General features: G+C 45.9%; 1 protein-coding gene across 1 annotated transcript in view; it reads left to right on the plus strand.

The window, feature by feature from the left end:
- Nucleotides 1-24,855, plus strand: part of LOC110491065 (von Willebrand factor A domain-containing protein 5B1-like) — a 47,611-nt gene that overhangs the window by 14,280 nt on the left and 8,476 nt on the right. The window contains exons 8-16 of the mRNA XM_036946982.1: nucleotides 245-421; nucleotides 1,976-2,086; nucleotides 2,588-2,790; nucleotides 8,902-9,016; nucleotides 9,498-9,683; nucleotides 10,009-10,216; nucleotides 10,391-10,593; nucleotides 19,803-20,070; nucleotides 20,191-20,499. Coding sequence (XP_036802877.1) covers nucleotides 245-421; nucleotides 1,976-2,086; nucleotides 2,588-2,790; nucleotides 8,902-9,016; nucleotides 9,498-9,683; nucleotides 10,009-10,216; nucleotides 10,391-10,593; nucleotides 19,803-20,070; nucleotides 20,191-20,499 — 1,780 coding nt within the window. The remainder of the gene's footprint in view (nucleotides 1-244; nucleotides 422-1,975; nucleotides 2,087-2,587; nucleotides 2,791-8,901; nucleotides 9,017-9,497; nucleotides 9,684-10,008; nucleotides 10,217-10,390; nucleotides 10,594-19,802; nucleotides 20,071-20,190; nucleotides 20,500-24,855) is intronic.

The following is a 24,855-nucleotide window of genomic DNA, read 5'->3' on the forward strand; positions in this document are numbered from 1 at the left end:
CTCTTTTTAATGCTGATCTTATCAGATGTGATTTGTAAGATAACTAACTATATTTAAAAACAAATGCATGTACAAAGTTATTCCAATATGTGGATATGGCTCTCATTCAAAGCTTGCATGATGTCATTTTGATCTCATTTTCTTTCGTTCACCCTTCTCTTACTGTATCCTGTTGACCATGTGTAGACTAGATCTCAAGCACTTCACTCACCATGTTATCCTCTGGTCACATGGCCATATGTAGGTGGATATCATTCGTAAGCGTCTCCACAAGGACATCCTTCACAACCCTGTGGTCATGCTCAACTTCTGCCCAGACCTCAAGTCCATGACCTCTGACCTGAGGAAGGTGCATGGAGAGTACATCTTCCTCATTGACCGCAGTGGGAGCATGAGCGGGGTCAACATCAGCCGTGTCAAGGTACTGTATGAGACTTCATAATAACCCATACATAACACATTCATAGGAAATGCATATAGTAAGCATAATTAACTACATTCTAAACTTGTTAATTCAGGGCAAAGAAAAATAAATTAATGAGAAAGGAATGATGTAGTATACTAATTAGGTGTCTTAAGTGCGGTTATACACAAATAGGTGTGCTATTAATGACTCAATGACTCACTGCTCATAGAAAGTAGTCTTTACAAAGATGGAGTGAAGCTGCCACACCTTTAAATGGAATGGTCAATGGAAACTCAGCCCAGCTCAGACTTTATTTCCAGTGCATCTGACCTGAATTACCTGAATGGGCCAGGCTGAGTGATGTTTGACTAACCTCTCTCAGTCTGTGATGCACTTCGGGCCAGGAGGGATGGGCCTCCTCTTCCTTTGACACTCTCTGATACCCCAAAGTCTGGCTTAAAGGCTGGTCAAATCGATGCAACCATTCCTCCTCTGTTTCTTTGAACAGCCAGAAACTCCCCTAAAATGCCAGGCCCCAATTTGATATCACCTTTGACTGAATATAAAGAGAATGAGAAATTTAAACATCTATTTGATACCACCTCTTAAAATACGGAGGGAAAAAGAGGAGGAGATTATGTGGTTGATCTCTAGTTTTCCGGAACAGAACCATTATTGTCAAATCTTGAGAACCAGTAAATCATTTTATTTTTAGCTCCAAAAATATGACTCATGTCTAGTATATAATTATGTAATTTGGTGAAGTTATAATGCTAGTGATAGGCTAAACACATTCCAATTCACATCATGTCATGATATTTCAGTTCTTCAAGCCAAGCCCCCTCCATTTCTACCCCTCTCTCTCGCTCTCTCCCCACCCGTGAAATTTCAGTCTCATTTCGTGCCTGCACCATTCAAACATGTAAACAACTATCTTACCCGATCCACAGCAAGCTGCTCTATCTGCAGTAATTGGGGAAGTAAATTAATGAGCTAAATGTAAAAACAAAGTTGATTTCAGAGGTTACTGCACAATACTAATACTGCACAATTTAAACACTTGCACCCAAATCCGCCCTTCCCTGATACATAAATGTAATGAATTTACTACAAACTTCCTGTATTATACATATGCTAAAATGTCTATTCTACTAAGCCATTTACTTTCTGTTCATATTCTTATCTTTTCTTATTTCTTATTGTTGTTTCATTATCAAGAAGGAACCTGTAAGTAAGCATTTTGTTGGACAGTGTATACCATGTGTATCCTGTACATACGACTAATAACACTTTAAACTTTAAACCGTTTGTAATAACTAGCCTGATGCCAGAGAAGACCGTGTTAGAGGAGCTGTAATCTGGTCGTACTGCTGCAGCCAAAAATGTTTTAACAATTTTCCTCATATAGGTAAAGAACACTTGCAGCAGGTGAACAAGGTTGATTGTTAGACAATGACTTAAAAATTGACTGCCTGGTCTGCCTGTCTTGTTTCTTTTCTTTTTGCTCTCTTCCTCACTCTTTCCCACTTTTCTCATTCTGCTCTTCTACCATGTCTGTTCTGTTTCCAGGATGCCATGGTGGTGATTCTGAAGAGCCTTGTGCCTGCCAGCCTCTTCAACATCATTGGCTTCGGCTCCACATTCAAAACACTGTTTACTACCAGTCAGAGCTATGATGAGGTATGAGGCTGACAGGACATGTAGTGTTTCTGCTTTCAGGTCAATATTAATTAACTGCATGTCATTGATAAAATCTCTATTAATTAGTAAGTCCTTAATCTCGTGGGCCAGATTTGACAACTACAGGTAATCAAAGTGTGAGTCAGAGACACATTTGTCTATTGAGAGATCACTTTATTGGTCAATTGCACACAATATCCAACCGAAATTTGACTTCCACTTTTAACCCAACCCATAGGAGAGGTGCAGGGGCTGCCACACTGGGCACCCGAAGTGCTGTTGTTTTGGGGTGTTAAGTGTCTTGCTCAAGGGCACAACTGCAGGCAATAGCGTCTAGAATTTGATACAAGCAACCCTCTGGTTGCCAGCTCACTTGCCACCAGATTTTTCCAGTCAGACCTGGGATTTGAACTGGCAACCCTCCGGTTGCAGGCTAGCCTTTCTAACTGCTAGACTATTAAATACTACTATGCTTTTTCTCTTGCTTTCTAAATTTTTCAGGAAACAGTAACCATGGCTTGTGAGTACATCAAGAAGATCCGAGCTGACATGGGCGGCACCAACATCCTGGCACCGCTCAAATGGATCCTGAGGCAACCAATGCACGCAGGTCATCCTCGCATGCTCTTCCTGCTCACGGACGGGGCTGTCAACAACACAGGGAAGGTCATCGAGCTGGTCCGCAGCCATGCCCGCTACACCAGGTAAACAGACAATCCACATATACCTGTCCTTCACTTCCTCTTCTTACAGGCACTGGGGGAATCAATCAGTATGCAAACCCATTTTACACCATGGTGTAAAGTGGTTTATGGGTATTGTTAAATTGCTGTTCGTTTTGCCCTAGCTGGAGGCTTCTAATCTAAACCCGTTACAAAGTGCCCCATTTGATACCACGTGTGAATCAGACGGCCTCGGGCACCACTTTAAGAGTTGTAATGGAATTGGACACAAGAACAATAGCAGCACAACACTAACTAGCACAGTAGTCATATTAAATCTGATTGAGCTTGCTAATGCATTATGCACAAAGCAAATAAACAACATACCATTCAGACATGTAATCAAGTTTAGGGGATTGGAGGGGGCGTTATTGCAAAACCTTCCCAGCTAGCACATTTGGTTCCTTGGAAGTTCACATTGGTTGTGGGAACGAAGCCGTTTCCTGACTGGTATCTTTCTTTAAATGATCTGAGAACAGAAGTGAAAATTTCACCTTTTCTGGGGATGTAAACTTTTAGAGAGGTTCTGAGAATGTTCTGGGAGGTTTTATTCATGAGAAATTATAGGTTTTTATTTTTAATTTTTAAATAACTTCCACTGAATATTTCATTAAGACAGCTAGCTTATTGTGGCTTAGCACAGATAGGACACATGGACATTTATTTCCTTAGGCAGTAATCATGCAAACATAATTATTTTTTTATTGTGACAAGGCATCAGTAAGATTTGAGTCTATAATCTTCTGTTCTCTATCCATGGAATTAGTCCACTGCGCCACCAGGATGGAGCTAGCATGCGCTGTCTTTTTTTTTTTTTTTTTACACATGCAAAACTGTTAATTTTCGTCTATTCAAACAGGCCTCATTTCAAACGAATCAAGCACTCATTAAGATCAGGTGTGGCCAATAAGTGGGCTTGGCCAACACACCTGAACACACTTAACAAGGAAGAGGATAGAGAGTTTTGTTGATGCTGACAACGGAATGTATATCTTTTTAAATAACATTCTTAGAACGTTCTCTCAAAGTGTTCATGGATAGTTTTCTTAACATTCTCGGAACAACTGACCCTTCGCTAAGCCCCTCAAGAATTTGTCCAATGGATAAACTGTCGTCGAGTCCTACACCTCAGACAAGCTCAAGTTTAAAACATATGAAATTGAGTTTTCTTTAAAAAAATACATTGTTTAAATGGTTAAATAATTTAACAGTGCACCAGGGGTACTTGCTACTGATTCCTGAAATGCAGAGCCTGATGGAGTATTTTTCGAATCTGAAAATATACTTTTGTTACATTGTTTGCTAGCTCAGCTGGTTAGCCAGCTCTCAGTCTCATTGGCCACCAAATGTTGCTAATGCTAGCAAGCCACTTAATATAACTTGCTTTTTGAAATGTATATTAGCTAGCTAAGTTAGCCATGTTATTAATACAACTGCCATCTGCTGTCGACATCAAGATTTGAAAGCAGTAACTAGTTAGCTCCAAAAGTGGTTAGTAGCATTTCCTGCATGCTGACAGTGAATTGCTAATAACCCATACACAACCTTCCGACTATACAGTGCCTTCGGGAAGTATTCAAACCCCTTGACTTGTTCCACATTTTGTTACGTTACAGCCTTATTCTAAAATGTATTATATAAAATAAATAAAAATCCTCAGCAATCTACACAACACTCCATAATGACAGAGCAAAAACAGGTTTTTAGATTTTTGGGGGGATTGTATTACAAAAAAAGAATATATATATATATATATATATATATATATATATATATATATATATATATATATATATATATATATATATACCTTATTTACATAAATATTCAGAACCTTTGCTATGAGACTCAAAATTGAGCTCAGGTGCATCCTGTTTCCATTGATTATCCTTGAGATGTTTCTAAAACTTGTTTGAACATTATTTCAATTAATTGTACATTATTTGGGAAGGCACACACCTGTCTATATAATGTCCCATAGTTTACAGTGCATGTCCAAGCAAAAACCATACCGTTAGGTCAAAGGAATTGTCCGTAGAGCTCAGAGACAGGATTGTGTCGAGGCACAGATCTGGGGAAGGGTACCAAAACATTTCTGCAGCATTGAAGGTCCCATAGAACACAGTGGCTTCCTTCAATCTTAAATGGAAGAAGTTTGGAACCACCAAGACTCTTCCTGGAGCTGTCTGCCCAGCCAAACTGAGCAATCACCCCGAAGGGCCTTGGTCAGAGAGGTGACCAAGAACCCAATGGTCATTCTGACATAGCTCATAGCTTCCTCTGTGGAGATGGGAGAACCCTCCAGAAGGACAACCATCTCTGCAGCACTCCACCAATCAGGCCTTAATGGTAGAGTGGCCAGACAGAAGCCACTCCTCAGTAAAAGCCAAATGACAGCCCGCTTGGTGTTTGCCAAAAGGCACCATGTGAGAAACAAGATTCTCTGGTCTGATGAAACCAAGATTGAACTCTTTGGCCTGAATGCCAAGCGTCACACCTGGAGGAGACCTTGCACCATCCCCCCGGTAAAGCATGGTGGTGGCAGCATCATGCTGTGGGGATGTGTTTCAGCGGCAGGGATTGGGAGACTAGTTAGGATCAAGGGAAAGATGAACGGAGCAAAGTGCAGAAACATCCTTGATGAAAACCTGCTCCAGAGCTTTCCGAAGGCACTATATGTGGTAAAGTGAAAATCTGAGGCCCACAAACAACCCTAACCTGATAATATAGAAAATGCATTCTAGGCTAGTCAGAGATGATGGAATAATTTGACAGGGGGTGCAGGATTATTTTTTGTTGTTGCCTGATTTGAGTTATTTCTGCTTATAATTTCCGACATTTTGGTAGGATGTTTGTTAGTCAACTTGTCTATAATTACAGTATATACATACAGCTTCTCTTCTGTCAGTAGGCCTGTATGTTGCCCTAGAAGACTGAATAAACCCTTACTTATCAGAATGTCATAAATCTATAGAATTAATTATTCAATCTAGTTGACTTCGGTAAAGTTTTCCATGTGATTTCTGCTTCTTTCTCTGAGCAAAGAAGTTTAGAGACCGGGGAGAAAAAAAAAAAAAAAGTTCTGTGCAAAATTTCCAAATCACATCTGTTTGACCTGTTGTAAGAAATAGAAAGCTATGAAAACGACCAAACAGCTATGAAAATTACCATATTTTATGTGGTTGAAATAGGCTACTATCAGCTTTTAAAGATAGCAACACTACAGATGGAACTGCATTCACATTCTCTCAAGATGCTGAAAGGAATAAATCATATTTCTCCACTCCTGTTCCCCAGTCAACATTTTGCCTACATTTGGTGTATCATTTTATTGCAAGAAATGCTTAATTCTGCATTAATATAAAGGTCATGTAAGATGTTATAGACCTGCAGTGTCCAGAGTTCAGTTTCCAATTAAGCCATCTAAACAGTAGGCTACAGTTTCCTTGAGGTGCCATACGTCTATTTGAAGTCAGTCTTGCGACTATCCAATTGGTATAGTATCCATAGTTTCCAAACATTACTTTTCTGGCCCTCCCTTTTCTTTATTTTCAACTTCGCATTTCGCAGCTTTTCGCTTATTGACTAGCGGAAATCACTCCTCCATTTCCTGGTTGCTAAAATTCTAATAGTCCCCTAATTTCAGTTTACGTGACAAAACAAGCAAGTATAGTGTAGAGAATCATTGTACCATCTAAACCATTGTGAAATATATTTTACATAACCAAAAATATTGTATTTTCAGCTGTTTGAAGCTGGTGTACAAAACCGAAAATAAAAGATGCAAAAACGAAACGTAAGAACGGGAAGCATAGAAATAGTGCACATAAAACAGATCTACTGCTTCTTCGACTTGCTTTCAATTAGAATGACCGATCTATAACACAAATGTTTATGTGAATTTGGTAAGGTCACTCAAAAAGTTACATATATTGCAGCTTTAAATTCCAACATTGTTCTTTTCACCTCCATGGACAGACATTAACATTTACTGACCATCCCAAAAGCATTTGTCGATTAGCGTGTAGGCTGTTTGGCATTCATACAGTTTGGCCTATAAAGTTTAGGCTTATGCGCAAATGCCAGAGCATAAAATGATGAAATAAAAATGCCAATGTAGCCTATAGATATAAATTGCACAAGAATGATAGGCTACATTTATGGATTTAAGGTATTGTTTTCTCTTTATTCAACACGCCCGCCACCACCCGCCCTTAATCCACACAATATTTCATGGCCCTAAACCCGCCCCGCGCGGACTGCTGGTTATGAATCAACCCGCGCAACATTTTTGGGTATGGTAAAGTCAAAGCAAAACACAGTGTCAACAAAGTCATATGGTAATATACTAATATTTTCAAACACTGCAACATCTGAACATGGGGAGATGCTCTGAACATGCCCCTGAAGAATCAAAACACCAGCTGTTGATAGACCAAGACCGCCAATAACACAATACTGTCTGCAGGGAATTGGTTATTGTTTCACTTTGGTTGTTGCATCTCCAATCCCAGTCCGCAGTCATCCTTTCTTGAACTACAACTGATGTAATTAACTTTAAATATTCCCCTTTTTAAAGGATGAATAACCCCTAGATGATTGGATTAGATACACAGTGGTCTGGCCAATCCGGCCGCCCGTCCAGAATCATTATTGCTCCACACTCACAAATCAGCACATCCCCGGTCAGTGGACAGCGAAAATACTAATGAACCTCTGCTACCAGGTTTGCATCACAAATGGCACCCTATTTCCTACATAGTGTCAAAAGTAGTGCACTATGGGCCCTGGTCAAAAGTAGTGCACTGTATAGGGAATAGGGTGCCATTTGGGACACAGACCACGTCAGACATGTAGTTATGCTAAAGGTTGCGCCTCCTTTTTAATCCCCGCTGTTTGCCCTCAACAACTATGCAGAGTGGCCATCACTGGTGCATCGGCTGATGCTGAGATGGAGATTGACATCTCTAATTTGTACTCAGTGTGACATGTGAAATGAAATTGACAAACCTAATGGGGAAAACTGATAAGGAGACATGGCATTTGGCTGCATGATGATGAAAATTGACCATCAAATTGACCATCAACAGAGTCCGATCAACAGAGTCCGTCTCACTCTCAGTCCTCATCAGGCTAGTGATGGGTAGTTCTGCTCTTTTTACTGACTCTGATATTTTCGACTAATTTAGTCAAAAGAGTGAATCTTTAGACTAATTTCATTCATTTGACTCAATAATGGCCAGAGCCACTAGGACCCCCTATCCATTTTTATTTACCGACGAACGATGAACTGAAAACTCGAAAAGAGTCATGAATGATTCTACGAGCCTCTTGTTCACATGTACCGCATTCAAAACAACTGGGAACTCAGATCTGGGAGATCTCCTACTTCTGACTTCAGGGTTCAAGACAACTGGGAACTCAGAAGAAAACAAGCTCCAACTGGGTAAATTTGTTTTGAAGGGTCATAAAACTCAGAATTCCTACTCGGATCTCTTTCATTGACTTCATGATTCGTCCTCGTTTTTTTCAGAGTTCCCCGTTGTCTTGAAAGCACCAATGTTGGTCACCATAGGGGGTTTATTGGAGCTGTCATTTGTGACTGAGACTTGTAAACGTGTGCTTTAAACGATGTACATTTGTTGATTGCTAGGCATACAGATTCATATTTCTTGATACATTTGAATCGAGGTCTAGTTTGTGAACTACTCCTGGCGCAATACATTCATTGACTGCCTTGGGGGTGCCTGACGACACACTAAGTTCTTCCACTGCTCTGTCATTTGCTACATACTTCTCATTGCAGAGAATTAACTACATTGCGCATCATCTAGTTTTCTGCTGCTACAGTATGTGCAGCAAATTACATGGACTTATAAACCAAAAACTTTGTGGGGGAGGGGGGGGGGGGGGGGGGTGTAATATACCACCACAACTTTGAGCTACTGGACCATCTCAAGAGGTCTCTGTGAGGGAATAAATGTCTATGAGAAATAGGGTGTCTGACGCTTATGCGACTCCGATACCTACAGACATTTTCAGGTGGTCTTTCCAGGCCACTAAGCCACTGAGATGTGAATCTTGTTTTGGCAGGTGCTACACCTTCGGCATCGGTCAGAGTGCTTGCAGGAGACTGATGACAGGACTGGCAGACGTTTCCAAAGGAACGGCAGAGTTCTTGGCAGAAGGGGAGAGACTGCAGCCCAAGGTCCTCATTTCCAATGACATGTTTATCCTCCTCTTTGCGACAACCAGCTATTCTGAATGTCATAGAGGAGGGCCATTATGCAGTGGATGCAAATTGTTCAGACAGAGTGCTCTCCACTGTTAGCAATTAACAATTCATTTTGTTGAATAAAACGCCCATTAGAATCAGTCTAATTCACAGCATATGTTATGTTTTAAAAGGGTCCTTTATTATTCCATTCTCATAGGCTTACAGGCTCTAGTCTTGTTTTCACAAAACAAATTGCATTGTACAGACGGAGGGAATGTCATAATTTCAGTAGACAATGCGATATTCTAGGAATCCACGTTTCACCTCTATAATGCTGGCACTCAAGGAAGGCAATGTCCTCTGCATCTCTGCCCGTACTCTCCCAGATCACTGAAACTCATAAGAATAACTTCAATAGATCTCTGTTTCTATTCTATTTCAACTGCATCTCTCTATCTGTATATTCTCCCAGATTATTAAATCGCTGAAGAAGACCATGGCCCCAGTGCTGAGTGACATAGCCATCGACTGGTTGTTCCCTGACACCAAGGAGGTGTTGCTCTCCCCAGTGGGCTCCACATTCCTGTTCCCTGGGGACTGTTTGATTGGCTACAGCGTGGTGTGCGACACCACGCGCTACCATCCCGATCCCAAATCTGTAAGTAGGCCTACACCTTGACATAAAGTGGCTATGTAATATGTATTCATATTTCTTAGTGTGATTAAGATAGTCTCCTCACTCCTGAACGAGAATCAAGCACATCATCTGTTTCCCTCTATTTCAATTCAATAGAACGTCTCTATGTTAAGTGATTCAAGTGAAGGATGTGGATTATTTTTTGAAGGCTAAAATATCCTCTCTGATGAAAGGTGTTGAAAAGCTATATCTTGAAATGAATGTCTCGGTCAGCAACTATCAATTATACTCCCAAGTGGTGTAGAGATGCAGCACTCAGACATTTCTCTTTCAACTCTTCCGCCAGGATAAAAGGAGGCGATACAGTATGATGCATTCCAATGTGTCAGCTAGCTCAGTGTTTTACCACTCCCAAGAGGAGGACCCAGAGACGACTACAGGCTTCTCTGACGGTCCAGGAATGCACAGGGACATACACTCCAGCCTGCCGTTGGACTCCTATCTGGACTCCATGTCAGAAAGCAGCCCTGGCCCCACAGAACACAAAGCCATGGGTAAGAATCTAGAGGTCTGAGATCATCTCTTCCTTTCCACTGGTTCAAATGCCATTTTTGTTTAGTTGGTGCAATTCATGCGGTAACAATCACTTGGTCAGACATGATCACACATTGACATGAAAACGTGTATTTGTGCACACAAATGAATGTGATCTTTTCACAAACCCATAGGAATAGAGAGCAAAACGTCACCTAGAAGACGTGTGTATAGCACCAGCCAGATAGTGGAATACAACCAAAACATGAAGAAGACCTGCACTCCCAGTGACCCCAGCTCTGTAGAGGGGAAGAACCCACTGAGGAGAGCTAAGGTCCAGGAGCTGAATGGACAGACCAGCCCTGACTATGGAGCACAGTGGAAGACTGAATACCACGTGAGTGCAGTGTCTGTGATCTTGTGGCACTGCCAACAGATCTGGGTCTCGACCCTGGAGACTGCAGTTCGATTCCTATGTCCCCTCTTTCTACTGTGTCTCTGTCCTCATCTATCTCACACTCTACTTATAACCTGAAGAAAAATGACTATGAGGGGAATTGTTCAAAAAGAAAAACACATATAGAAATCATTGGTTCATTGATTTCAATCTTCAAATAGAATCGTTTAAGTGACAATCCAATTTATTCTTTGTTCATAACCACACAAAAGCAATTTAAGAAACACCACAGAATACCTAAGACATTGGTGCAAAAGTAATAGGCTTTCATGGTAAAAGTAAAAACCACTATTCTGGAAAATATAGTTTTTTACAGGTTGATCTTGCAGCATATGGCATTTTGTACACAAACATGGAAACCCCAAATTTCTTTCGGACAATTATATTGTTTTTTCGATAAGATATGCCAGGAAGTCAGTGTTGAAATTGCAGTGATGTTGGATGAGTAATAATGGCGTGGGAGAAAGCGATCTGACCCTGGGCTGAGTTGGAGTGTAATCACGAATACAAAAGAGGAATGTTCTCTCATCACTAATGAGGGCCACCATCATTTCATGAATGATAATGGACTGTCTGAAAGTTGCCCAGAGTGCATTGGCATAATGAGGCAAGGCTCACATGTCATTCCATGGTTTCTGCCCTTGTACAAATGATATACTTGGAATTTGACTTTGATCTGCATAGTATGATAGTTAATAGTGCACGCAAGACTTGATTCTGAGTGCTGAAATTATTCATCTGCTTATTAAGACAAAACAGGTTTTATGGTCATCAACAAAAAGCGTATAAAGAAATATAAGAAAACATTTTATACAAATTGACATCAGCTAATTCAAATTGTGGCATAATCCATGTCATAAAAGGCGTTGTCCTTGATTTAGTGCAAGTATTCCCAAGCAATGCCGTCGGGGGTACGCCAAATAAAAATTTGATGACATATTTTCTCGCCTGAGTAGCCTCAGTGTTCAGCGAAATAACAACACAATGTAAAATACAGGTAGGTAGCCTTGTCAAATAAGTAACATCCAATCACATTAACCGTTACTCTCTCGCGGGAATTCCACTAACGGTCCGTATGAAGCCAAACGTAGGTGCTGGTCATGTTGGTATTTTGAGTAAAAATACTGATGGCGCAAAAGCCATGACAGGGAGACATAGTAGAGTGGTAACCCGCGTGCAAGTAGTTGCTCCTGGGAAGCGCCTTGGGTACACTGCAGCATCCACCGAGAGGCTCTTGCTGCTAATGGAATGCCTGACAGCTTGAAAGACATTTTGGACACTACAGTAAAAATGGTTAACTTTGTTAAAGCAAGGCCCCTAAACTCTCGCATATTGCAGAAAATACACAATGACGTATCCGAGTGATGTTTTTTATCGCCTGTGTAATGGGTCCTATGTGTAGTTGGTGTAGAGAGTCTGGCGCAGGACAGCAGATATGAGTAATCAACGTACTTTTACTCAAAATGTAAAATATACAAAGTAACAAATACACACACACCATGACAGACCGAAAATACAATAAACAATCACTCACAAAAACCCATGGGGGAACAGAGGGTTAAATAATTAAACAGTAATTGTGGGATTGAATCAGGTGTGTAAAACAAAGACAAAACAAATGGAAAATGAAAAGTGGATCGGCGGTGGATAGAAAGCAAGGAGAGGTGGCAGAGGTGACAGCGACTTCGGGGATGACTCAGAGGACGATGCGCAGGGCGATTCGGATGGAGACGGTGGAAATCCCGCAGCAACGAAGGGTCCAGGACGTCCTCCACCGGCACCCAGCATCTCTCCTCCGGACCGTACCCCTCCCACTCTACGAGGTACTGAAGGCCCCTCGCCCAACACCTTGAGTCCAGGATAGCTCGAACAGCATATGCCGGGGCCCCTCAATGTCCAGAGGGGGCGGAGGAACCTCCCGCACCTTAGCTTCCTGGAGTGGACCAGCCACCACCGGCCTGAGGAGAGACACATGGAACGAGGGATTAATAAAATAATCTGGGGGAAGCTGTAACGTGTAGCATACCTCGTTCAGTCTCATCAGGACTTTAAATGTCCCCACAAACCGCTGACCCAGCTTCCGGCAGGGCAGGAGGAGGGGCAGGTTTCAGGTCGAGAGCCAGACCCGATCCTCCAGTGCGAACACCGGGGCCTCGCTGCAGTGGCGGTCAGCGCCCTCTTTTTGCCGCCTAACGGCCCGTTGTAGGCGCCCATGGGCGGCGTCCCAGGTCTCCTCCGAGTGCTTGAACAATTCATCCACCGCAGGAGCTTCGATCTGGCTCTGATGCCACGGTGCCAGAACTGGCTGATACCCCAGTACTCACTGGAAAGGAGAGAGGTTAGTGGAGGAGTGGCGGAGTGAGTTTCGAGCCATCTCTGCCCAGGGGATGAATGCCGCCCACTCCCCCGGCCGGTCCTGACAATAGGTCCGCAGAAACCTACCCATATCCTGGTTTACTCTCTCCACCTACCCGTTACTCTCGGGTTGAAAACCTGAGGTGAGGCTGACCGAGACCGCCAGATGTTCCATGAACGCACTCCAGACCCTGGACGTGAACTGGGGACCTCGATCAGAGACTATGTCCTCAGGCACCCCGTTGTGCCGGAAGGCATGAGTGAACAGGGCCTCCGCAGTCTGTAGGGCCGTAGGGAGACCGGGCAAAGGGAGGAGACGGCATGTCTTAGAAAACCGATCCACAACGACCAGGATCGTGGTGTTGCCCTGTGAGGGAGGAAGAACCGTCAGGAAGTCCCCCGACAGGTGTGAACACGGCCGTTGTAATTTTCCTGCACACCGAGCAGGAGGAAACATAAACCTTCATGTCCTTGGCCAAGGTGGGCCACCTGTACTTCCCACAAAGGCAACACACCGTCCGCCCGATGCCAGGATGACCAGAGGAGGGTGACGTATGGGCCCAATAGATCAAACGGTCGCGGACAGCAGACGGAACGTACAGGCGCCCAGCTGGAAATTGGGGGGGAGTGGGCTCAGTGCGTAACGCCCGCTCGATGTCCGCGTCCAGCTCCCGCACCACCGATGCCACCAGGCAAGAGGCCGGAAGGATGGGAGTGTGATCCATAGACCGCTCCTCTATGTCATACATCCGGGATAGTGTGCCTGCCTTAGCATTTTGGGAACCTGGTCTGTAGGATAGGGTGAAAACAAAACGGGTAAAGAACATAGCCCACCTTGCCTGGCGAGGGTTCAGTCTCCTCGCCGCCCGGATGTACTCCAGATTGCGGTGGTCAGTCCAGATGAGAAAAGGGTGTTTAGCACCCTCAAGCCAATGTCTCCATGCCTTCAGAGCCTTGACAACAGCCAACATCTCCCGGTGGGCCCACATCATAGTTTCGCTCCGCCGGGCTGAGCCTCTTTGAAAAGAAGGCACAGGAGCGGAGCTTTGGTGGCGTGCCCGAGTGCTGAGAGAGCACGGCTCCTATCCCAGCCTCGGACGCGTCCACCTCCACTATGAACGCCAAAGAGGGATCCGGATAAGCCAGCACGGGAGCAGAGTTAAACAGAGCCTTCAGGTGACCAAAAGCCCTGTCCGCCTCAGCCGACCACTGCAGCCGCACCTGTCCTCCCTTCAGCAGTGAGGTAATGGGAGCTGCTACCTGACCAAACTTCCGGTAGTAGTGGGCAAACCCTAAAAATCACTGCATTTCCTTCACCGTGGTGGGAGTCGGCCATTTACACATGGCTGAATTGCAATCACTCTCTACTCCACCCGACGTGGAAATGCGGTACCCTAAGAAGGAGACAGACTGTTGGAAGAACAAACATTTCTCAGCCTTGACGTACAGGTCATGCTCCAACAGTCGACCAAGCACCCTGCGCACCAGGGACACATGCTCGGCGCATGTAGCGGAGTATATCAGAATGTCATCAATATACACCACTACACCCTGCCCGCGCAGGTCCTGGAAAATCTTGTCAACAAAAACCTGGAAGACTGATGGAGCATTCATAAACCCGTACGGCATGACGAGGTACTCATAGTGCCCTGAGGTGGTACTAAATACCGTCTTCCACTCGTCCCCCTCCCGGATACGCACCAGGTTGTAAGCACTCTTGAGAAGTGCGCCCTGTGCATTGACTCGATCGCACTGGCGATGAGAAGCAGCAGGTAGCTGTACCTCACAGTGATCTGATTGATCCCTCGATAGTCAATACACGGGCGCAGACCACCATCCTTCTTCTTCACAAAAAAGAAACTCGAGGAGGCAGGTGAAGTGGAGGGCCGAATGTATCCCTGCCCCAGGGATTTGGAGACATATGTTTCCATAGACACCGTCTCCTCCTGTGACAGAGGATACACGTGACTTCCTGGGAGGTGCTGCGCCCACAACGAGATTTATCGCACAATCCCCCAGTCGATGAGGTGGTAATTTAGTCGCCAAATCGGCATATCCTGAGGGGGTGTGCACGGTGGAGACCTGGTCTGGACTTTCCACCGTAGTCGCACCGATTGAAACCCCTACACAAAATCAAATCAAATTTATTTTTTCAAATCAAATTTATTTATATAGCCCTTCGTACATCAGCTGATATCTCAAAGTGCTGTACAGAAACCCAGCCTAAAACCCCAAACAGCAAGCAATGCAGGTGTAGAAGCACGGTGGCTAGGAAAAACTCCATAGAAAGGCCAAAACCTAGGAAGAAACCTAGAGAGGAACCAGGCTATGTGGGGTGGCCAGTCCTCTTCTGGCTGTGCCGGGTGGAGATTATAACAGAACATGGCCAAGATGTTCAAATGTTCATAAATGACCAGCATGGTCGAATAATAATAAGGCAGAACAGTTGAAACTGGAGCAGCAGCACAGCCAGGTGGACTGGGGACAGCAAGGAGTCATCATGTCAGGTAGTCCTGGGGCATGGTCCTAGGGCTCAGGTCCTCCGAGAGAGAGAAAGAGAGAAGGAGAGAATTAGAGAACGCACACTTAGATTCACACATCCCTGAGCACTCTCGTGACCACCCCTTGAACGCCCTATGTTGCCACGAAATAGTGGGGTCATGATAGGCCAACCAGGGTAAGCCCAGCACCCCTAAACTATGAGCAAATGAACGGTCAATAAAATTCCCAGCTCTGCCTGAATCTACTAGTGCCTTATGCTGGGAATGCGGGGAAAACTCAGGAAATTAAATAAACACATACATGTGAGCAACAGGGGGCTCTGGGTGAGCCTGGTGCCGACTCACTTGGGGTGACACGATAGTGCCCTGCCTGCTGCCTCGACTCTCTGAGGAACCCCTCCAGCACCGACCAGCAGTGTGCCCTCTGCGGCCACAGATGCTGCAGGGAATGGCCCCTCCTCCGGGCGCCCTAAGTGCAGCACCTCCCAGCTCCATGGGCGTCGGAGTGGAGGTGCTGGGGGATGGAACTGACAGGTCCCAATCCGGACGTCCACAGGCAGTCAGCAGGTTGTCCAGCCGGATGGACAGGTCCACCAGCTGGTCCAATGTGAGGGTGGTGTATCGGCAGGCCAACTCCCGATGGACGTCCTCGCACAGACTGCACCTGTAGTGATCGATCAGGGCCATATCGTTCCATCCCGCACTGGCCGCAGGGACCGGAAGTCCAAGGCGAAATCTTGCGCGCTCCTCGTCCCCTGCCTCAGGTGGAACGAACACTGCCCGAAAGCAGCGGGTGAACTCTGCGTAATGATATAACGCCGCATCTCCCTCACACCATACGGCGTTGGCCCACTCCAGGGCTTTGCCTGAGAGGCAGGAGATGAGGGCGGACACACTCGCACGTCCTGAAGGAGCCAGGTGTACGGTCGCCAGGCATCCGGCAGCCGTCCCATCATACTCCCTCGGGAGCGCGAGACGAATCCCGCTGGGACCAGGGGAAAGAGGGGTGGACAGTGGGACCTGTTGTAGTGGGGCTGGTGGAGGCGCTGAAAAACCTCCTCTCTCTAAACGATCCATAGTCTGCAGCACGCGATCCAAGCAGTGCCCAGACGTTGCAACATGGTCGCGTACTGCTGAACACGCTCCTCCACTGGAACAGGGAGGGCGTCTGCTCCTGCTGACTCCATTCTTCGGCTGAGTGATTCTGTAATGGGTCCTATGTGTAGCTGGTGTAGAGAGTCTAGCGCAGGACAGCAGATATGAGTAATCAACGTACTTTTACTCAAAATGTCAAATATTTTATTTATTTATTTATTTTTATTTCACCTTTATTTAACCAGGTAGGCAAGTTGAGAACAAGTTCTCATTTACAATTGCGACCTGGCCAAGATAAAGCAAAGCAGTTCGACACATACAACGACACAGAGTTACACATGGAGTAAAACAAACATACAGTCAATAATACAGTATAAACAAGTCTATATACGATGTGAGCAAATGAGGTGAGATAAGGGAGGTAAAGGCAAAAAGGCCATGGTGGCAAAGTAAATACAATATAGCAAGTAAAACACTGGAATGGTAGATTTGCAATGGGAGAATGTGCAAAGTAGAAATAAAAATAATGGGGGTGCAAAGGAGCAAAATAAATAAATAAATAAAATACAGTAGGGAAAGAGGTAGTTGTTTGGGCTAAATTATAGGTGGGCTATGTACAGGTGCAGTAATCTGTGAGCTGCTCTGACAGTTGGTGCTTAAAGCTAGTGAGGGAGATAAGTGTTTCCAGTTTCAGAGATTTTTGTAGTTCGTTCCAGTCATTGGCAGCAGAGAACTGGAAGGAGAGGAGGCCAAAGAAAGAATTGGTTTTGGGGGTGACTAGAGAGATATACCTGCTGGAGCGTGTGCTACAGGTGGGAGATGCAATGGTGACCAGCGAGCTGAGATAAGGGGAGACTTTACCTAGCAGGGTCTTGTAGATGACATGGAGCCAGTGGGTTTGGCGACGAGTATGAAGCGAGGGCCAGCCAACGAGAGCGTACAGGTCGCAATGGTGGGTAGTATATGGGGCTTTGGTGACAAAACGGATTGCACTGTGATAGACTGCATCCAATTTGTTGAGTAGGGTATTGGAGGCTATTTTGTAAATGACATCGCCAAAGTCGAGGATTGGTAGGATGGTCAGTTTTACAAGGGTATGTTTGGCAGCATGAGTGAAGGATGCTTTGTTGCGAAATAGGAAGCCAATTCTAGATTTAACTTTGGATTGGAGATGTTTGATACGGGTCTGGAAGGAGAGTTTACAGTCTAACCAGACACCTAAGTATTTGTAGTTGTCCACGTATTCTAAGTCGGAGCCGTCCAGAGTAGTAATGTTGGACAGGCGGGTAGGTACAGGTAGCGGTTGAAGAGCATGCATTTAGTTTTACTTGTATTTAAGAGCAATTGGAGGCCACGGAAGGAGAGTTGTATGGCATTGAAGCTTGCCTGGAGGGTTGTTAACACAGTATCCAAAGAAGGGCCAGAAGTATACAGAATGGTGTCGTCTGCATAGAGGTGGATCAGAGACTCACCAGCAGCAAGAGCGACCTCATTGATGTATACAGAGAAGAGAGTCGGTCCAAGAATTGAACCCTGTGGCACCCCCATAGAGACTGCCAGAGGTCCGGACAACAGAACCTCCGATTTGACACACTGAACTCTATCAGAGAAGTAGTTGGTGAACCAGGCGAGGCAATCATTTGAGAAACCAAGGCTGTCGAGTCTGCCGATGAGGATGTGGTGATTGACAGACTCGAAAGCCTTGGCCAGATCAATGAATACGGCTGCACAGTAATGTTTCTTATCGATGGCGGTTAAGATATCATTTAGGACCTTGAGCGTGGCTGAGGTGCACCCATGACCAGCTCTGAAACCAGATTGCATAGCAGAGAAGGTATGGTGAGATTCGAAATGGTCGGTAATCTGTTTGTTGACTTGGCTTTCGAAGACCTTAGAAAAGGCATGGTAGGATAGATATAGGTCTGTAGCAGTTTGGGTCAAGAGTGTCACCCCCTTTGAAGAGGGGGATGACCGCAGCTGCTTTCCAATCTTTGGGAATCTCAGACGACACGAAAGAGAGGTTGAACAGGCTAGTAATAGGGGTGGCAACAATTTTGGCAGATAATTTTAGAAAGAAAGGGTCCAGATTGTCTAGCCCGGCTGATTTGTAGGGGTCCAGATTTTGCAGCTCATTCAGAACATCAGATGAGCAGATTTGGGAGAAGGAGAAATGGGGAAGGCTTGGGCGAGTTGTTGTGGGGGGTGCAGTGCTGTTGACCGGGGTAGGAGTAGCCAGGTGGAAAGCATGGCCAGCCGTAGAAAAATGCTTATTGAAATTCTCAATTATGGTGGATTTATCAGTGGTGACAGTGTTATATACAAATATACAAAGTAACAAATACACGCACCCCATGACAGACCGAAAATACAATAAACAATCACTCACAAAACCCATGGGGGAACAGAGGGTTAAATAATGAAACAGTAATTGTGGGATTGAAATCAGGTGTGTAAAACAAAGAAAAAACAAATGGAAAATGAAAGTGGATCGGCCGTGGCTAGAAAGCCGGTGACGTCGACTGCCGAACGCCGCTCGAACAAGGAGAGGGACCGACTTCGGTGGAAGTCGTGACAGCCTGAATGATCTGAATCTAGGATTACAAGGACTTTCCGCAACTATATTCAATGTGCGGGACAAAATTGAGGCTATGATTAAGAAGTTGGAGCTCTTCTGTCTGCATTAACAAGGACAACACACAGCTCTTTGTCACTTCCGACGAGCTGGGTTGTGACAAAAACTCACACTCATTCTTATGTTTAATTAATGTATTGTATAGTGTCTGTGGCAGGATTACAATGATGGCAAAAAAACAACATTTGAGAGTGCGCTGACCTTGGTGCTAGTAGAGGGGGTACGCAGCTGGAGGTTGAATGTTTGAAGGGGTACGGGACTATAAAAAGTTTTGGAACCACTGTAATCAGTGGAATGGGCAAAAACACGTTGCTCTGATGACTGAGTCTATCATTACTGCATGCACAATGCCATCACTGTAATGGTCCTTATTAACACTTAAGTGAGCTTCTTGCCTGAATGGGCATGGTCGCAATTAGTCTATGGTCGGTTCACATTCGTGGGGAGTAAGTCAGTGAATGTATTGCAATTATTCTGGACTTAAATTAACATTGTAATAAAGTTTAATAACATCTTTGGTCATAGTATTTAGCTAAACATGTATCTTTATGTTTAACCCCTGACAGCCACAGCTAGTGAACCTGTGTGCCACATCTGCCACGGGTTCCAGGGAGCGCCCTGCCAACGGCGCTTCTCACACACCCTCCCCCCATCTGGAGTGGGCTCCCCAAGAGGTGGATCCAGAGCAGGCCCAGCCCCCCGGCTCCAACCTGCAGGCCGAAACCACCAGGAGCAGGGCTGACCCAGAGCACGCTCCAGGAGGAACCAGGAGCACCGGTTGGGAGGACTGCTCCTCCTCCACTGACCCTTCTGTCGGCAGCTTAGGAGACGCAGGTGCTTCCACAACCACAGCCCTCCCACTCACCCTAACATTGAGAAATAGTAGACACACTAATCGATCAAATAACTGATATCCCAGACAAGACGTCTAACTTCTCATTGTTGTGTTACCAGACTGCTACCCCAATCAGCTGTGTGAGATAGAAACCCCCCAGGAGCTTCCAGCCACGACAGATCTGAACACCACCCCAGACTGTCAAGAGGTGGTGAAGGGGGACTGTAAGGCCGTGGTGTCGGGCCTGCTCTGCGGGAAGCCAGTCAAGTGGGAGGTGACCTTTGACATAAACCCCTACCTGAAGGGCAGAGAGCGGGAAGAGAAAGTTCACGAGGAACTGTGGAACGAAACGTTCCATCATCTGGCTGGACGTTCCATTATTCAGGATTTTGAAAACATGGCAGATAAGGAGTGTGAGATTGAGCATGGTGCGTAAGACATGGGTAATATCTCATTGCTCAAATGTGACCGGATTCAGGATCGGGGTGTTTGATGTGATTTCCTACATCACAGTAGGGGTGTTAAATGTAAAAAATATATTATTATTTTTTGTTGTTGCAGAAATGCCTTCTTGAACATGTTAACTTTCATATGCCTTAACTACAAACTTGTATGGGATCTGTAAATATGAAGAAAAAAAATCTCAAAATGAGTTTAGCCCAGTCGAAAGCACTGAGCTATATAGGGAGAAAGGCAGGATCCATGATTGGCTGAGATAAGGGAGGGTGATAACAGAGAGACTACATTCTGGAGGAGAATGTCATGCTGACTCATGCGTTTACATATGAATTCTTAGAGATGGGTGGGTCTAAGGCTGAAGTTGTGAACATTGCTAAATGGTAGTAAAAATAATTGAATGGCATTTTTCTCCTACTTATCTCCAAAGTTATATAACATATTGTAGCACGTCACCAAGTTCAATAACAAAACATACACCAGTAGCACAACTAGAATGCAAATGGGAAGTTATTAGGGATATTTTTACACTGGGGAAGAAGTGGGAATTCACCAATTACTTCACAGTCCACAAGCCATTCTCGTTGCCTGTTCCGTTCACCAGGGGTAATCCTAAAACTGGGGTCCTCAGCCAATCCAGTTCAGTACACAAGGGGGTTAATCCGACAATCTAGGTCACAACGGGTAATCTCAGATATGATTCTCTCTTCTCCCACTCTTCATAACGCACGTTGGTCTCCTTACTCTGCCCCTTTGTGCAGGTTGCTTCCTCCTTTATCCCCAAGCACTCCCTTGCTTAGCGATCTACAGCCTTGCCTCGTTGTGGCAGGAAGTCCATATAAGGCTCAGGGGTGGAGCCAGTGGGCTGCAAGATATCTCCCCTCAATAACCACCCCTCCCTGCCATCTGCCACAGACCCCACCCCTCAGCTCTGACCAGGAGGGAGGGGCGGTCCAGCTCCCTAGTGCATCGGCATTTCCATGGGCTGCACCTGATCTGTGGACGACAGAGAAAGTAGAGGGCTGTAAGGTTAGGAACCAGCCGGTGACGCGGGCGTTACTGTCCTTATTCCATGACACCCGAACCAGTGGTGCATGGTCTGTTACGAGGGTGAAGGGCCATCCCAATAAGTAATACTTCAGTGTTTCCAGCGCCCACTTGATCACTACACAGTCTTTCTCCACAGTGGAATATCTTTGTTTCCGCGGCAACAGCTTCCGGCCAATGTACATGACTGTGATAGGATGGCATCCACCCCTGTTTCGGACACATCGGTCTGTACCACCAGTGGTTTGGAGAAGTCCGGTGTCACCAGCACGGGTCCAGAACACAGTGCTCCCTTTAGGTCCTGGAAGGCTTTCTCCGTCTCCTCGGTCCACATCACTTGGGCTGGTAGATGGCTCCTGGTCAGTTCTGTCAGGGGGCTGACTAGGGAGGCAAAGTGTGGAATAAGTCTCCGGTAGTAACTAGTCAACCCCGCAAACGTGCGTACCTGCTTCTTTGTGAAGGGGCGGGGCCAGTCCCAAATCGCCTCCACTTTCTTCACGTGGGGTTTGACACATCCCCTCCCGATCATGTACCCCAGGTACTCAGCCTCCCGCAAGCGGAGCCAATATTTATTTGGGTTCGCTGTTAGCCCTGCCTCCCGTAAGGCCTGCAATACCACACTCACTTGGTTTAGATGTGTCTCCCACTCGCTCCCCTGGATCACAATATCGTTAATGTATGCCGCTGCGTACTACCAATGGGGTCGGAGAACCCAGTCCATCAACCTCTTGAAGGTGGCCGGGGGCCCGTGCAGCTTCTTATAATGGAACAGTCCGTCCAGGGTGACAAAAGCAGTTTTCTCCCATGCCTCGAGAGCTAAGGGCACCTGCCAATAACCCTTTGTCAGGTCGAGCATGCTGATAAATCGGGCAGTCCCTAGCCGTTCGATTAATTCATCAATTCGGGGCATGGGGTGGGCGTTGGACATTGAGATTTAATTTACCTTTCTAAAATCATTACAGAATCGAAAGGTGCCGTCTGGTTTCGGCACCAACACTATGGGGCTGCACCACTCACTATTTGACTCTTCGATTATATCAGCTTCCAACATCGTTTTTACCTCGGTCCTGACAGCCTCTCTCCTTGCTTCCGGTAGGGTCTCAACTTCACCTTTTTCCTGGGTTTGGTGATGATGCTGTGCTGTACCAGATCGGTGTATCCTGGTTCACTGGAGAACACATCTTGGTTCCGGCCGACCAACTCCCTCAGCTCCTGCTTCTGGGCATGGCTCAGCTGCTTCCCCATTGGCACCTCCATCGGCTCAGTCTCTGTGGTAGCCTTCTTCCGGAAAATAGAGTAGAGTACATCACATGCATTCCATTTCTTTCGCAAATTCACATAGTAAATCTGGGTCAGATGCCTACGTACCGGCTGTCTGACCCTATATTTAACTACACCCACCTTCTCAATGACATTGTATGGCATGCTCCATCGGGCCAAAAACATACATTCTGCTGTGTTGACAAACACTTGGTCTCCTGGCTGAAAGTCCCTTCGTTGTGCTCCTCTGTTGTACACCCGCGCTTGGGCCTCCATCATATGTTCCCGTACCAGGGGCCACAGGGTTGCCATCTGGTTGCTGTTCCCAGGTTTCTTTAGCCACGTCCAGCAGTCCTCGGGGTTATCTCCCGTACAGGAGTTCGAAGGGAGAGAATCCTGTTGAAGCTAGGAGCACTTCTCAGATTGAGAACATCAGGTAGGGTAGCAGCTGGTCCCAATTCTTTCCGTCAGCCTCCATCAACTTCTTTTTCATCTGCTTCAGGGTTTGATTGAATCTTTCCACCAATCCATCTGTCTGAGGTTGATACACTGAGGTGAGCAACTGGGTTATTTTCATTAGCTTGCATAGATTCTTCATGATCCATGACATGAACGGGGAGCCCTGGTCGGTCAATCTCTCGTCAGGAATGCCTACCCGGGAGAACAGCATGACCAACTCACATGCAATTCCCTTGGTGGCCATGGTGCGCAGGGGAATGGCTTCTGGGTACCTGGTGCATAATTCAGAATCACCCGAATGTATTGGTGCCTTCAGTTGCTCTTCTGGTTGAGGTCCCACCAGGTCCATTGCAGCCCTGCTGAAAGGAACTGAAATAATGGGTAGGGCTATTAAGGGACTGGGAAAATGGGGTTTTGGCACCACCTCCACTCTGTGCAACTACAGCAGTATTCTTCCACTGCTTTCTTCACTCCTGGCCAGTAAAATCATGCCTTGATCCTGTCTAAGGTCTTCTCCACCCCTAGGTGAGCCCCAAGATCATACGCCCAATCATGGAATCTTTGTGTCCTGCTAATCAAGGTGTAACCATACCGGTGCAGGATTTCCTTTTTCAGCACCCTGTAATGCATCACCTGGTCAACCGTCAGATCCTGATAGGTCTTCTGTGTCGCGCCCGACAGGAAGGGTGCAGGTAGGCTGGCCCATTGCTCATGGGGCCATTTCTCCTTAGCCGCCGTCCTCTCGAAAGCATGTAGGTAAGCCTCAATGTCAACAGCCTCTGTCAGCTTCAGTATAAACCTACTGGGTTTGGGACGAGAGACTGCTGCGCCTGCCGCTATGCCGGCCTGGGCGGCTGTCAGCTGGCTGAGTTCAGCTTGCAGGAGAGCATTCAAATCAAATCAAAATGTTTTATATAACCCTTTGTACATCAGCTGATATCTCAGTGCTGTACAGAAACCCAGCCTAAAACCCCAAACAGCAAGCAATGCAGGTGTAGAAGCACGGTGGCTAGGAAAAACTCCCTAGAAAGGCCAAAACCTAGGAAGAAACCTAGAGAGGAACCAGGCTATGTGGGGTGGCCAGTCCTCTTCTGGCTGTGCCGGGTGGAGATTATAACAGAACATGGCCAAGATGTTCAAATGTTCATAAATGACCAGCATGGTCAAATAATAATAAGGCAGAACAGTTGAAACTGGAGCAGCAGCATGGCCAGGTGGACTGGGGACAGCAAGGAGTCATCATGTCAGGTAGTCCTGAGGCATGGTCCTAGGGCTCAGGTCCTCCGAGAGAGAGAAAGAAAGAGAGAAAGAGAGAGAGGACACTTAAATTCACACAGGACACCGAATAGGACAGGAGAAGTACTCCAGATATAACAAACTGACCCTAGCCCCCCAACACACTACTGCAGCATAAATACTGGAGGCTGAGACAGGAGGGGTCAGGAGACACTGTGGCCCAATCCGAGGACACCCCCGGACAGGGCCAAACAGGAAGGACATTCTGGTGACGCTGTTCCGCCAGCAGCTCCTGATGCATAGCCTGCTGTGCTATGTTCGCCTCC

The sequence above is a fragment of the Oncorhynchus mykiss genome, chromosome 16 (assembly GCF_013265735.2).
Source record: "Oncorhynchus mykiss isolate Arlee chromosome 16, USDA_OmykA_1.1, whole genome shotgun sequence".
Classification (NCBI taxonomy): domain Eukaryota; kingdom Metazoa; phylum Chordata; class Actinopteri; order Salmoniformes; family Salmonidae; genus Oncorhynchus; species Oncorhynchus mykiss.